We start from the raw sequence: 14633 nt of genomic DNA on the forward strand, positions 1-14633 counted from the left end.
TGGTTTGGGAACCGCAGAGTTTAATCAAGTATTTTTACATTTTTAAACAGGAAATGGCCTTTTCTGCAGAGGATATACACATTTGCAGTGCATAAATCAGTTCCTGAGTCCCAGGATTCTGATCTCATGGTCTTTACCATGCAATTAACTTTAACTCTTTCTCTGAGGGAAGTCCTGCTCATTCTGGCAGTGCAACGTGATGTGATGAGTTGTTGCTGTTGGTTTTCCATCTATCCCAGCCTGGGAATGGGATCAGGGAGGCTCATGGAGAGGGCTGAGCCTCTCCCCATCACTGTGGGGTTTCTTCAGCACTGTACAAATGTCAGGTTTATTTAACACCGTCCAGGTTTCAGGCAGGACAGCAGGTAGCTGTGACAGCTGCCTTTTAAATTATGCAGAAAAACAAGCTGAGGACAAATAGAGCTGAGCAGTGGCTTGTTAAAGGAATCTCCTGGATATAGCCGTTGTTATTCCTTCAGAGTACCCCTGGCATCACTTTGCAATAAAATCAGGGAAAATTGAGGGTGCATGTGCTTTCTGACATGCTTGCTAAGTATCATGGTATAAGGAGCTATTGCCAGCATAATATGCACAGCCACTCACACAGAAATATCTCTTGTCTGAGATTACTGATAACTTATCTGTACCCAAATGAGATGGAAAAGTGGCAGAACATGTATAGTTAATATACCCCCTCCTAGACTACTTTTGAGAACCCTAGTTCATGCATTATACATTAATTTAGCCAACTGCACATGCATGGACAGGATATTATGATGATGAAGGTGGCCACCTTGTCAAAATATAGGGGTTGCATTAAAACACCACTGAGTGACAGCAGGACTGGGAGCCCTGCAGCAGAGCTCCAGCACAGACTCTTCTGGAAGCTAAAAAGGGCGCTGGGAATCCCATTCTTGCCAGAAAATCAGGTTGCCCTGAATGTAATCTGTGTACAGATCCCCCAGTTTACAAGCAGGGGATCCTCACAGGCTCTGATACCTCCTGCACAAGAAATATTTTCACTATTAAAGCTTGAATTTAGGAAAGTCTCATTTTCCTAAGTTGTTTTATTCTCCCTTTATAATTAAAAACTAAATGCTACGGTGAGGAAGACGATATGAATGCAGAAAAAGAAAATATTTGAAACACTTTCAAACAAATGCTGAAACTGAATGGAAAATGTTTGAAATAAGTGTTCCTTTGTAAATTATGGGAAAGGTTTGCTGAAGCATTCTTTAGGGAAGACATACCAGATATAGGGGTGTGACACTGAATGGAAAAATACTTTAAAATACTAAAAGGGAAGAAGTCTTCCTCTGCTTTCAAGTAGATTCTAAGAAGAGTGTGTTCTACTTTAACACCTCAGTTGAAGGATTGAAGTAAAAACTACCCGTGAACAAGACAAGCTCTGCTAAACTGCTTGGGAGAAATGCAAAATAAACCAACAAACTACTGGAGAAAAACAGCCTAGCTCAGAATGCATTGCTGATATTCCAGGTTCCTGCTCCCTCCTGATGCACCAATGTAAATAGACAGCCTCAGGTAGACAAATTTCACTAGAGAAAGTATGGACTGCTTGAATGAATATAAAATTATCATGATAAAATAATAGAAATTTGCATCCCCTCAAAATTCTGAGAACTTTATTTTTTTTAAAATAGGAAATTCATTAAGGAACTGCATCCAGAGGTAAAAGCATTTGACCCAGTAAAACTGTTATTTTAGATTGTAACCTCCTTTTCTCTCTTTTCTTTCTTTCACTGGCATTTGTTCTCTATTCATGTGCTTCCTTAGTGCTGTCTTCTGTGCTATCATGGCACCATGACCAAAGTGACAGACTTTTGTCTCTGCTGGATTAATCAGTGTGTTCTTTGATCCATAACATATGCTCCTCGTAGACATTTAGCGTCAACATATTCAAGATTTGTGGTCTGACAGTTCAGTGCCTGATGTAACCCAGCTGATAGACACTTTGGAGTATTTAATTTTATTTTTTTTCTTAAATGGAGCCTGCCTTTCATCCATAATAGAGCTTAAATAACTGAGTTAAATACATGATGTTAAATATTTGGGTCGTATCTTTGCTTGAAGATAATTTTTTCTTTTGAGGGGTGGTGAGAAAGCCCTGGGTGGCTCCCAGAGAAATCCCAGATCTCTGTGGGCACAGTGTGGATGTTTTGATGCAGGACTTGCCCCAGGGTTGGTGTGTTCATGGCCAGTGAAGAAGACAAGAACTCCAGAGCAGCAGTTCTGGTGCTATCCTATTGTAAATTCAGGTGAACCCAATGGGAAAAAATGACGATATCTGACTCAATTTAGAAGGCTGAATGATTTCTTTATTATAACTATGCTAAAATACATTAATATGCTATATAAAAGGAGGATACTCAAACTACAAACTACTTTCTCTGACTCTAACCCTAACACAACTCATGACCCTCTCTGAGAGTCCAGCCCCAGGTGGGTTGGATTGGATTGGATTGGATTGGATTGGATTGGATTGGATTGGATTGGATTGGATTGTTGGATTGGCCATCAGCTCAAACAATCCTCACCAGAATCCAACCAAGCACTCACCCCAGGTAAACAATTCTCCAAACACATTCCACATGGGAAAAACAAGAAGCAGAAATTGAAATTTTTCTCTTTCATTTCTCTCTGTGCACCTCTATGAAAAATCCTGAGAGGGAGAGAAATGTGCTTGCCACACTGTCCCAGAATACTCTGACACTGCTCCAGGGGCACAGCCAGGCTCCACAGCTGATGGAAAAACAAGGAAAATTCCTTCAGCTCCTACAAACTGGGCTGCTGTGAGCCAGGGCTGGGAGGGTTTGTGGTGAGAAGCCCAAATCCATCTGCTGGGATGGTCCTGGTGGGATGCAGGAGGTGCTGGGCCAGCCCAGAGCAGCAGGAGGGCGATTCCCAGGAAATCCACTCCTCACCCAGAGGATTCCCAGGAACAGGGACACACACAGGTGGGGCTGAGATAGGAAATATGGCCCTTATTTCATCTGAGTGCTCTGTCAAACTGCAGAAACTGGCAAGGGCAGGGGAAAGAACAGAAGAAATAAGGGGCAAACCAAGATATTTTTCCTTTATTGTACCAATTAAATAAAGGATATCAATTAATGAGATTCCAACAATTTAATTATTTTTCATTGAGAGGTACAGCATGTGATTTACAGCTCAGCTACTCCTTTACTGATCATGCTGCCATAAAGGGCTACATAATATATTGCTTTCTACCATGCCATGCACAGCTAGAAATGGCAAGAATAAAACAGGTTTAACTGCCCTCAAAATAGTCTGGGCTTGAAATTAATTGTAAAAGGCTGATGTCAAAACTCCTTTTGACTTCAGAAGGTGCTGAATTACCTCCTCATCCCCATCTCCTGCTGCACACAGGCACATCCCTGTCTGTGGCAGACTGGGCCCCAAAATAGTCCATGTAATTCAGAGCAGAGAGGATTTTTTTTTTTTTTAAGCATTGTCCTGCCATGAAGAATTAAACAGAAAATGAATGGGGAAACCAAATGTCAGCTGCTCCCTTAGACTTCAAGGTTCAGGAAACTGCTTAGTGGGAGTAGGAAGAGACTGGCAGGCTGAAATGTAAGAGAATAATTGCATTATAAGAAGATTATGGAAGATTATTTTTCTTGCGGGCCCCAGATTTCTGCAAAAACAATCCTGAATTGCATCCTACGTGGCAAAATGAATTCCCCATTCCTCCAAACAACCAGGCTTTATTAACTGCGTATTCCTTTGGTGTGGGCAAAATTAAAAATGGGCTTATATTGCAAAACATTACATGCATCCTTCTTTCCTTTGACAACGTGGAGCTTAATGTGATTAACAATGTGGCAGCTTGTAGCAAGAGGAAAAATAATTGGTTGTTTTTTTTTTTTTTTTCAATGTATGACCCCCCCTAATAATCCAGAAATCAATGTGCAGCCTGGGAGGGCTCCCCAGCAGAGGTTGGGGAGCAGGGTGGCCTGCCTGCATTTCCCCATCAATGTGATGCTCCTGCAGCCCTGGGTAGCCAGGCTTTTTTTTTTCTTCTTTTTTTCTTTTTCTTTTTTTTTTTTTTTTTTATTTTAATGTTTAACTATAACCACTGGGACTGGAATCAGAGCTTCTCATGGCCCAGTGTGAATATTAATAAGACACTGGGCCATGGATTTCCTGGCTGATTTTGACAGTTTAAAGGATCAGTTAGTTAATTAGAAGATGACATGGCACATCGCATCCCTTGGCTCCGTCCTGCCTTCTGTCTCCTCTTTTCATTTTCTTTTTTGACATGTTAGATTACATCATTACTTGTAGTTTCACTTGTTAGCCACACCATGAAATGAGACTATTTTAAGCTGTAATTATTGTGATTTCTCTCCTCCGCTAAGAACATGAAACTCAAAGAAAGCAGAGAGCAACTTGAATTTCAAAGTCTTAGGGATACATGCCTGGCAGTTTATAACCTTCTAACTACAGCCAAGAAACAGAAAAAAAAATTAAACAGCACAGAAAATTGTGTTGATCATCATCCTGGCAACCAATGTAGTGTTTTAAGTAGGCAGCCCCATCATTTGGGCTTCATCTGTGACTTATTAATGTTTTCATAGGTGTATTTCTCAGAAATCCAGTCTCTGTCCCCCAGCCATGTGATTGTTCCTCAAGATATGCATATGAAGTGCAACACGTTTGTGTCCTAAACAGAGTCTGAGTTTTCTGTCATCATCATGGTGAGAACAGACACAAATAATTTGAAAAGGAAGGACAGCACTCTGCAGAACCCTCTCATCTGGGAAACAACAGAGGAGAACAAATATACAACTTTCAAAGAATTCAAGGAAACACAACCACTTATTTTGTCTGTTACTAGATATTCTCATTCATTAATATTTGTATTCTCACTTCCATTCTGTCTGCAAAATTCTTGTCGAGGACATTGGTTTATTTCTGCAGAGAAATGCAGAGAAACATCAGTCTGCAGGAAAACTGGAATGCAGTTTGTGGATTAGGGAAAACCAGCAGCTCTGAGGCTTCACTGGAAATAACAAGATTAGTGGGTGAATGTGTCTTCTGGTAGGAGTGATCATTTCTGGGTTATGATTTCCTGTGTGCTTTGCCTTTTCTTTTATCAAATATTTATATCTGTGTATTCATTTCAATACTGCCTGATCAATGCTGCTTATTAGAATGTGTATTTTAAAGGAAGAAATGGCAGAGGAAGTACAGCTGTGGGATAGCTCCATGCAGTTGGCCAATACAAGAGCCAGTGTGGGTAGTTTATGTCTTTCATTAAGGTAAACATTGATTCACAGAGCTTCCAGAAATACAGTGCTAATAACAGGTGGAAATCACTTCCATTGCCACTGAAGAAAAAGCCAGGTGATGTGACCTGGAGAAGGAACAAAATTGGGAATTATGTGCCCTGCAACAGGGATTAATGCTCGGACTTGATGGCCTCAGAGGTCTTTTCCAGCCTAATTGCTTCTATGACTTTCCTCATTGAACCAGAATTTCTTGTTCAAGACGAGCCAAGCATAAAAAAGTGTCCTTCTTGTGTCAGAGAAGGCATTAATACTTAGAGTGTCTTTTATCCAATCAATGTTTTTGCAATAGGATTGATTTTATAATGAAATGAGACATGAAGCAGCATCACTGCAATTCCACGGGCTGGTGAGATTACATTGCAAAGAGGATAAATGGGAAGCAAATATTTGCTGTGTGTTGTTGGTGTGTTCCATGAGCTAAACAATGGAAATCTGCACTGGGTAGGACCTGAGCCACCTGCTGTGTCCTCCCATAATTTCAGGATTGGTGGTGCTGGGGAAGTGCCGGAGCTCACCCTGGTTTGGGGTGGCTCCGTGTGGTGGAAAAGTCTCTCCTCCAGCCCGAGCTGCCAAAGAAAGGCTCAGCAGTCTCTGCTGTCCGGTCTCAAGGCAGTTTATTGCAAGTTATCTAAAAGATTTTCTCCTGGAGCTGCTGTGGTTTGCTCACAGCTCAGGCAGAGGCACACACACACCCTGACATCCTCTCTGACTCCCGACTGCTTCTTCTCTCCCCCTCTGCCCAGGGCTGCTGCTGTCTTTTATATGGTACATTACGTGTTACATGGGTACAGTTTGTCCCCAATGCCTATTACCTATATTAAATGGTGCTTTTCTATCTTTTATATGGTACATTACGTGTTACATGGGTACAGTTTGTCCCCAATGCCCATTACCTATATTAAATGGTGCCTTTCTACTCTAAACCAATCTGGGAGTGCCAACATCACCAAGAACATGGAGGTAAGGAAGGAGAAAGAGGGAGGACAGGGCAGGCCCAAATCCCTCCATCTTAAACCTCTGACCCCCATGTACAAAACCAAACCCCCCTGTACAGCACTCAGAAATTCTTCCCTCTACTTTGTGACTATTTCTACTATAATATCTAAACTTTTGTGATTTCTTGTTCTTCCTGCAAGGTTGGTAAATCATTCCGTGGCTCAAACCCAAAATCACAGCTGTTTCCAGCTGCCTGCCAGGGTCTCAAATGCTTCTGACCTGGGCCTGGAACATCCAAAAATGTCTGAGGGACATTTTGAGTTCTGACATCGGAGCACAGGTGAGCTCCCAGCACGGGCACAGCCTGGCTCTGGTCTGCAGCCAGCCAGAGTCCCCGTTTCCCTCTGTTCTTCTCCTCTTACCCCCACCCCTGCTCTGGTTTTGCTGTGCTTCTGCTGCAGCACAGACTCTGCTGCTGTCCCCTCTGAGAGCCCACAGCGGAATTAATCACACACACCAGCTCTGGAGCTCATGCCAGTCTCCTTCAGTGAGAACACATCTTTCCCAGCTTCAAAGACAGAAATGAGCACTTACATTTCCTTTGTTCCTAAAAGACTCAAATCCTATCTCATTGAAGGTATGCTCATCTCCTGGGTCTTCCCTGCACAGGAGCTCTAGCTGAGAATTAGCAATCAAACCCCTCATTGTCCACCTGAACCTAGAAATGAAAACAAAGGCAAACACATAAGCAAATGCTGCCATTTACCATTAATACTTAATATTCCCACATATTCTTTTGATCAGGTGGTTAATATAAAACCTAATGAACCATAGATGGCATTCCTGTTTTGCTCTGTTTCATATTAAGTGTGGAGCAGTAAAAACTGAGAAATGAAAGATAATATCTTTTCAAATAGAAATGGCTTAAAATTCTTAATATGAATACAGTAGCTAAAACACAAAAGTGAAGACTGTGATCCTTAGCAGGTCCTGGCAGTTTCTGGCCATAGGTTATTAAGCATTATCCAGCTGACCCTAAGGGGAGTTCATCTGGAGACATTAAGGTCAGAGAGTAGAAGCACTTGGACACAGTCAAATGGATTTTACACCTTTGTATCTCTCTGACATTACTGTTTTGCTTCAGCAAACTGCCTAATATCAGATATATCCTACTGGGTACCTTTCTAAATCACTTCAATTTTCTTTGTCCCTGGGCTACAGTTATATGATCAGGAGCCAAAGCTATCACAGGCTATGATATACTATTTTACCTCCTCGTTTGTATTAGAATGAACTTTATTAGCTTTTGGGGCATGTGTCTATCAGTTTAAAAGATGAAGTACTGTGTCAATAGTTTTTATGCAGCGTTCAAGTCCACCGAATCATTTGGCGTGCTCTGAGATTATTAAAAGTGTGTTATCACTTTTACAGAAAATGTTCTTATTTTGAAATAACCATCACTCAGAGCAGCCTGTGCTTACCAATACTGTCTCTCTAAAGTGATATTTCGCAGCAAAATCAAAATTGGGGTTGATGCTCTGTAAGTAATTTCAGATTTGTGAGCATGTGAACCTTATAAACACTAGTGTAGAACTAACATTTGACTCCACACTCCTGTACTTTCATTATCCACCTTCTTCCTTTGAATCTTCCTAATTTGCTATTGCATATTCTCATAACTGCTAACAATAACCACAGCACTTTTCTCCGTGTAAAAAGTGACAATTTGTGCAAGCTTAAATTCATCATTCTTCTTAAGTAGAAGCTGTCCAGTTAAATAACCCGTAAAAAATTACGGAGATTAGTTTGGCTGATGCAGCATCAAAACCAGGAAATCAAAGATGCTTTTTTGTGAGGAAGTTGAGGTTTCAGCTAACAGGGAAGAAGCTTTTAGAAGACAAATCCAGCCTATAATCAGATTTTCTCATTTCCCTGCCAGCCCCCCGTACCTTTGGCTCTGTGGTTCGCAGTGGCTGCTTCCATTGTGTCATGAATGGAAAAGGGATGAGGGATTTGAGCTAAAGGATGAGGATGGGATCTGCCTCCAGCTCCTTCCCTCAGCTGGGCTTTGCTGGGCTGGCAGCTGGTGGTTTTGGAGCTGGTTCTGCTGATGTGAAAGAGCAGATGATCCCTTTTCGATGGGTTCAAACCCTGTTTCATCACTGAAAATCCAGCTTGAACATCCTCAGGTTCAGGGATCACCTTTTGTCTCCAGCTTTGACCAAGACCTCTTGGCACTGCCGTGATCCACATGCAGAGAGGCAGCCCAGGGGAGGAGGAGGAGGAGTTTCCTGGTCCATAGGTCATCTCCCCTGGTTCTCCCCACCACGGGGTCTCAGTGGCATATTAAACAGTTATTTACCCTATTCTGACCTCACCGTTCTGCTTCATGGGAGACTGAATTAACACAATAGTGTTGTATCTGCTGGCCCTGCAGAGCTCACGGGGATGGTGCAGGGATGCTCCTGAGGCATCACTGCCTTCCTCAAGTGGCATAAATTACAGAGATGTTGGACTTTTAAAGAGCTTCAAGGACAGAACAGTTCCTTCAGCTGTTTAACAATAAGTATCATTTCATTTAAGTTACTTCTGAGGATTGGAACTCTTTCAGAGATGCTAAGTGGAGCAAATAAGGATCTCAAGACTTCAGCATTAACTGATGGGAATAAAGCCAAAGTTTTACATTTGCTTTCACATCCTCTCTTGTGGTATGTTTTAGTTTAAATATTTTGGCTCAGTCTTGAAGCTTCCAATGCATAGGCAGATTGCTATGCCCACATGCAAAAAAAAACCCCTCCAGAATTGAGAATTTTTTTGTTGTTGTTATATTTAGAGTGTGTATTTAATTATTGTGCCTGCACGATGCCATAGAAAACCCTGGTTTGCTTTCACATATTCAACAAAGAAATTTTCAGAAGGGTATTTTTAAATTAGATCCACACTAATTACATGTATTATTAAGAACCCAACGCTTCACAGCTATCAGTGGGTTGTATTATTGAACATTTTCAAATAAACACAGGGAAACAGAACTCAGTCTGAACACATTCCCAACAGAGGCACTCGAGCTTTAATAAAGGTAACCCAATGGTTATAATTAAAAAAACACCTCTCACACTGAAAAATCCCAGACACTTAACTTTGAAGTGTGGTTGTGTAACACAGTTCTCTTTCACACCGCTCTGGGTAGCCATAATCTGTACACTTCCATGACTTCTGTTTATTTAACACACCAAAGCAAGAATTATTTATAAAGTCACAGCTGTTCTTTTTCCTAGCTTTTGTTTCTCACAACTCTTAAATATTTGTAAAAACCAGAAAAGTAATTAAAGTATTGATACATTAAGCAAACGCTTCCCTAATCACGCCGCTTAAATAGGAATCACTTGTTTAAACAGAACCTGCTAAGTATATGTACAGAAATACAATGTTAAATAGTTGCTGCAGAGCAGGAAAGCCAACTTGCATTTAAAGAAACAAAACAAACAATGCCAAGCCATCGCTGATAGCACAGGCAGCCACTCCAGCATGAGGAGCTCCCAGCCCGGGCTGGGTTTGGTGTGTGGCCAGCTCTGAGCAGGAGCTGTGTGCCATCTGCTCCTCGCACAAAGGACACCACTTTATTCTTGCTGGTGGGAACTGCTGTCCGAGAGCCAACCCTTGGCAGCGCCAGTCCCTACCCTTGAAAAGCTGGCAGAGAGTGCTTTTTAGCCTTTGAGTTCCCTAATAATGATCCCCTCCAGGGTGCAGGTCCCTCATGAGTGCTTCATTTCCCTCTTTATTCTGATTCACCATCCCGTGCAGACAGGCGGGACACCTGAGGTGCATCAGCCTCCTGTGGATCCCCCTTACCTGCCAGCACCTGGCAGGCTTCATCAGGGAATAAATCAAACATTTAAACAGCAACATTTATATCAGGTTTGCAAGCTGAGAGGTTGCAAATTGAAGCTAAGACACATGCAAAAAGCAAAACCAGCCCGTGGTCTGTGGCAGCATTCCATAGAATCACAGAATCATGAGGTTGGAAGAGACCTCTAAGATAATTAAGTCCAACCCATGCCCTAACACCACAATTAGACTATAGCACCAAGTGCCATGTCCAGTCTTTTTTTAAACTTATCCAGAGATGGTGATTCCACCACCTCCCTAGGATGACAATTCCAGTATTTTATTATTCTTTCAGTGAAAAACTTTTTCCTAATATCCAACCTAAACCTTCCCTGACGTAGCTTGAGCCTGTGTCCTCTTGTTCTGCCAGTTGCTGCCCTTGTCTGTTCCCTCCTTGTCTGTCCAGGACCTCGGGGACAAGAGCATCACCCTCCCCTTTGTGGTGGCAGTCTGGCTGCTTCCCACCTTCTCCTGTTCCCTGGGAATTAGCTCTTGGACACAAAGGGAAATGTCTGATAGTGGGAGCCAGGTATTGTGGCGGAGGGGATTTTGCAGCCGCGGTCACACGCAGGCAGGCAGGGAGTGAGTAATCTAGATAAATGCTAATGAAAGCTCTTGCTGGCACCTTGTGTATTCAAAGGCTATTTCCCATTGTTCCCGGTCAGCTGGCTCGCTGACTTCCCATTCAGCCTGGATTGCTCAGATTCAGCTGGGACCACTCGAACATTCCCATTACCCGTGATGTAAACCCTCCGCTGCCCTCCCTTTGGTTAAACTCATTATCTGTGGCCCTGGCGAGACCACACATGGCACATCGTTAGCGCTGGTGACAGATCCCAGGATGAGCTGCCTGATCCGGACACGCCAAGGGACGCCTGGCTTTACCTGCCCCAGGTACAGTAGTGCTGATGAGGGCTCCCTTGGTCAATATTTTATTTAAAAAGTCAGGGAATTAACACCCGGCCCATCCCAGCAGCTCCCTGCCTGGATGAGCATCCCTTTGTTCCTGGAATCCATCTCCCACCTCACAAAGAGCCACTGGGAATGGAGCTGGTCTCCTCAGACCTGGCACCACTCACTGAACTCCTTTGGAGTCTCACAGGAATTAAACTGGAAGCTTGCACCGACTTTGTGCTGAGAACACACAAATTGGAACAGCTTTGGAGGAGCTGACCAAATTTAGCAGATTTCACAGGGACAACGCAAACCATCCCGGTGCCAAACTTTGAATTCTTGTTTCAAATTATGTTGATACTAAAACCCTCTCAAAGAAAGCATCCAGAATTTCAGAACATAGGCAAACTTTTTTTTTCTCCCTTACTTTTTTTTTTTCTCTTACTTTTGGAAATGACTGAAACTTCAGCTCGAGTGTACCGTTAAAGGTAGAAATCAGCTGGACAAAGCCCAGAACACCAGTTTACAGCCCAAATGTTTAAAGTTTGGCAAAATGCTGTAAAAACCAGTCTATATTGACCTGAGGCAGAGCTACTATTTTTGCCTATGAGATAAATAGGAGAGATGCAAGTTATATTTCAATAATGGAAACATCTCCAGTGAGATGGGCACTGGCCTGGCTCCAGGAGCAGCTCATTTACCAGGGGCCCTGGCAGCTGGAGAATCCCAAACATCACATTTATGGGACCCTCCACTTACACATCAAAACAAGTCTTCTGCTGGGCTTATTCTCCTGGCCTGACTTAGGGATTATCTCTCTGAATCAGATGAAACATTATCTCCTGCAGTCTATCACGTTGCTATAGGGAAATAACAAATAGGTGTGTTTCCGTTGAAACTGGAAATTAAATATCCCACATGTTTCTGGTTTATTTCTAAGCAGATCCAGCTGCGTGCTATTCCTAAAAAAAAGAAAAAAAGAAAAAATTCTGACTGACCTCAGCCACCTGAACAGAACACTAACATTTATTTAAATGGCATCTAGTCTTTGAGAAGAAACCTAATTACATTTAAGAAGAAAACCAAAATCACAGACAACATTTTTGGAAGCTTTACCTTAAGTTGCTTAATCAAATTACACAACCAAAAAATTACCTAATCAAAGCCATAGATTTTTTTTTTTTTTTAATTTCCATAGAGTCTGAGGTTTTTTTATTTAATTCACTTATCATCATCATCATCTTTTTCTGCTTTTAGGGAACACTAGTCCCCTCATGCAAGAATTTTCCAGTTGTTCAAGATCCACAGTCACTGGCTGTCAACCAGCTTTGGAAAAGCTGCAGTATTTGAGTGGCATATCTCACCAGGGATAGCCTGAATCATTCCTTGAGGGCAGCAGCAGCATCCAGGCTTCCTCCTCCTTGCTCCAACCTCGCAACTTCTGCCACCATGGCAGCAGCTCTCTCGACAGGGAAACAGCACAGTCACAGCTCAGGGATAAAGTTCCCGCTTGTTTTGGGTGTTTGGCAGGGGTTTCAGTCACTGGTGGGATTGGCAGGGGACCCTGGAGATCATCGAGTCCAACCCCCCTGCCACGACAGGGTCACCCAGACCAGGTCGCACAGGAGGATGTCCAGGTGGGTTTTGAGTGACCCCAGAGAAGGAGACCCCACAGCATCTCTGGACAGCTGTTCCAGGGCTCTGCCACCCTCACAAAAAATAAGGTTTTTTTCTCATATTCAGATAGAACTTCCTGCGTTTCAATTTGTGCTCATTGTGCCTTGTCTGAAATGAGGTCTCCTTTCTTTCTGTTCTTTGTTCTTTCTGTAGGCAGGCAAATTTTGCTAACAAAATAGAGTCTTAGAATCAAGGGACCCCTTCTTGTCAGTCTCAGTTTACTCAACTTGTACTAAAGCATGAACTGCGTTGCAGTAATGAACATTTTAATGCAAACTGTGAGCCAGTGCCATTGTAGCAAGAGCTGAGTATTCTACAGGATCCCTACAGCAAGCACCTGTGTGCAGGGTTTGGACAGGAAAGACGGACCTTGCACAACATTTCCCTTGTGATCTGCAGAAACTCACTGAGCAGAGTCAAAACCAGTTAGATAACCATGGCCAGGATCCATCCAGGCTCTCCCTGCAATTCCTGTGGGAATGACACCCTTGGTCTCACTCCTGGCTGCTCTGTCATCTTCTTTATGGCAGAATGAGTTGCAGTGAGGTTATAAAAATGCAGCCCCTTCTGAATGCTTAAACAACTGGGAAAATTATGGTCGATCCACACTCCCAGCGCAAGGTAGTGCTTCTCACAGACTGGAAAATATCCATAAAGGCTGTGAGTTACGAGTACTTTTCTAGCTCATTGGGCAGTTCACTGCTGTCTTATCCTTTACATCTGTGGTGCAGCTTTAATGCAGATCTGCGCGCTCAAATGCTGAGTACTCATAAATGCCATACTGATTTTATTGTACATATTTTTACAATCTCATAAAGTTTATATTTTTAATATCACAGATAATATGTGAAGCTGTCATTTACGCCACTCAAATACACAATGGGAGTCAGTAGCATAAATAGCCATTTTTCACTTGGAATACATATTAATCTAAAACTAATCTATATTAATACAAGACACTTTTTTGTTGTTTTGGTGGGGTTTTTTTTCCCCCTAAATCCACATATATTCACATATATCTTCTTTGCTTTGCAGCCTCCTAAGGCTGTGGAGGCTTTCAGGGACAGAGATGCCTTTCTCTGTTGTGCTTGTTAAACACCCAGTTCAGTCAGCTGCTGCTGTAAAACTGAGGCTCTCAAATAGCACCACAGTCCAGGAGGGAAAAAAAATGCTGCTGAGCATATTCAACTTCACCCTGGCTGAGTTCTCTACCACGACACTCATTTCACTGCGCCTTACGCTTAAACCCTGCTCCCAGCCTGCTGAAACGTGGGAAGAATTATCCTGGGGGACCGTAGTAAAACGCAGTCGTGTTTGTTTGTAATTGCTACAAAATGGTTTACAAAATTGTTAGTGTCCTTTATTACGCCCGCTACTGAAGCACTTGCCTGTTAATTAGAGAAATTTCAGCTGTCATAGCTGGCAATTATAGCTTGTGTATCAGTGCCTGGTATGAATAGGCAATGAGGGCTGATTAATATGCATGAGTGGCGGTATATAGCCGTGGCTGGGCGGCGGGAGAGGCAGAGGAGGGAGCTGCGAGCCGGGGACGGGCAGAGCTCCGCGGTTCCGCCGCTCACCTGCGGGGCAGCCGCGGCTCCGCCTGCCCGGGGCACCGCGGAGCCTTTCCACCGCTGCCCTTCAGCCATGGGATGCCGCCTGTGCGCTCTGCAGAAGCCAGAAGAGCAGTACAAGTTACTGTATGAAGTTTGTCAGGTAAAGAATTCGATTTTTTTTTTTTTTTTTTTTTTTTTTTTTTTTTTTTTAAGCGAGTGTTTTCTTTTAGGTTTGTAGCCATTCTTAAGGGTAGGGAAGCTGGAGCATCAGCAAATGGAAGTGAAAGCTTGTTTGAAATCTGTGTGATAATGGTTATGTTTTTAGCCCGTGTCTTCCCATTCGCATCTGCAG

General features: G+C 42.8%; 1 protein-coding gene across 2 annotated transcripts in view; it reads left to right on the forward strand.

Moving 5' to 3' along the window:
* PDZRN3 (PDZ domain containing ring finger 3) overlaps nt 1-14633 on the forward strand; it is a 131189-nt gene that overhangs the window by 86643 nt on the left and 29913 nt on the right. Inside the window, exon 1 of one of the 2 annotated variants that reach the window (XM_030283033.4) lies at nt 14015-14441. The exons of the other annotated variant lie outside the window; for it this stretch is intronic. Coding sequence (XP_030138893.4) covers nt 14205-14441 — 237 coding nt within the window. The 5' untranslated portion in view covers nt 14015-14204. Of the gene's footprint in view, nt 1-14014; nt 14442-14633 lie in introns of those variants that run through there. 2 annotated transcript variants of the gene reach the window in all.

This window comes from Taeniopygia guttata, chromosome 12 (genome assembly GCF_048771995.1).
Source record: "Taeniopygia guttata chromosome 12, bTaeGut7.mat, whole genome shotgun sequence".
Taxonomy (NCBI): Eukaryota; Metazoa; Chordata; class Aves; order Passeriformes; family Estrildidae; genus Taeniopygia; species Taeniopygia guttata.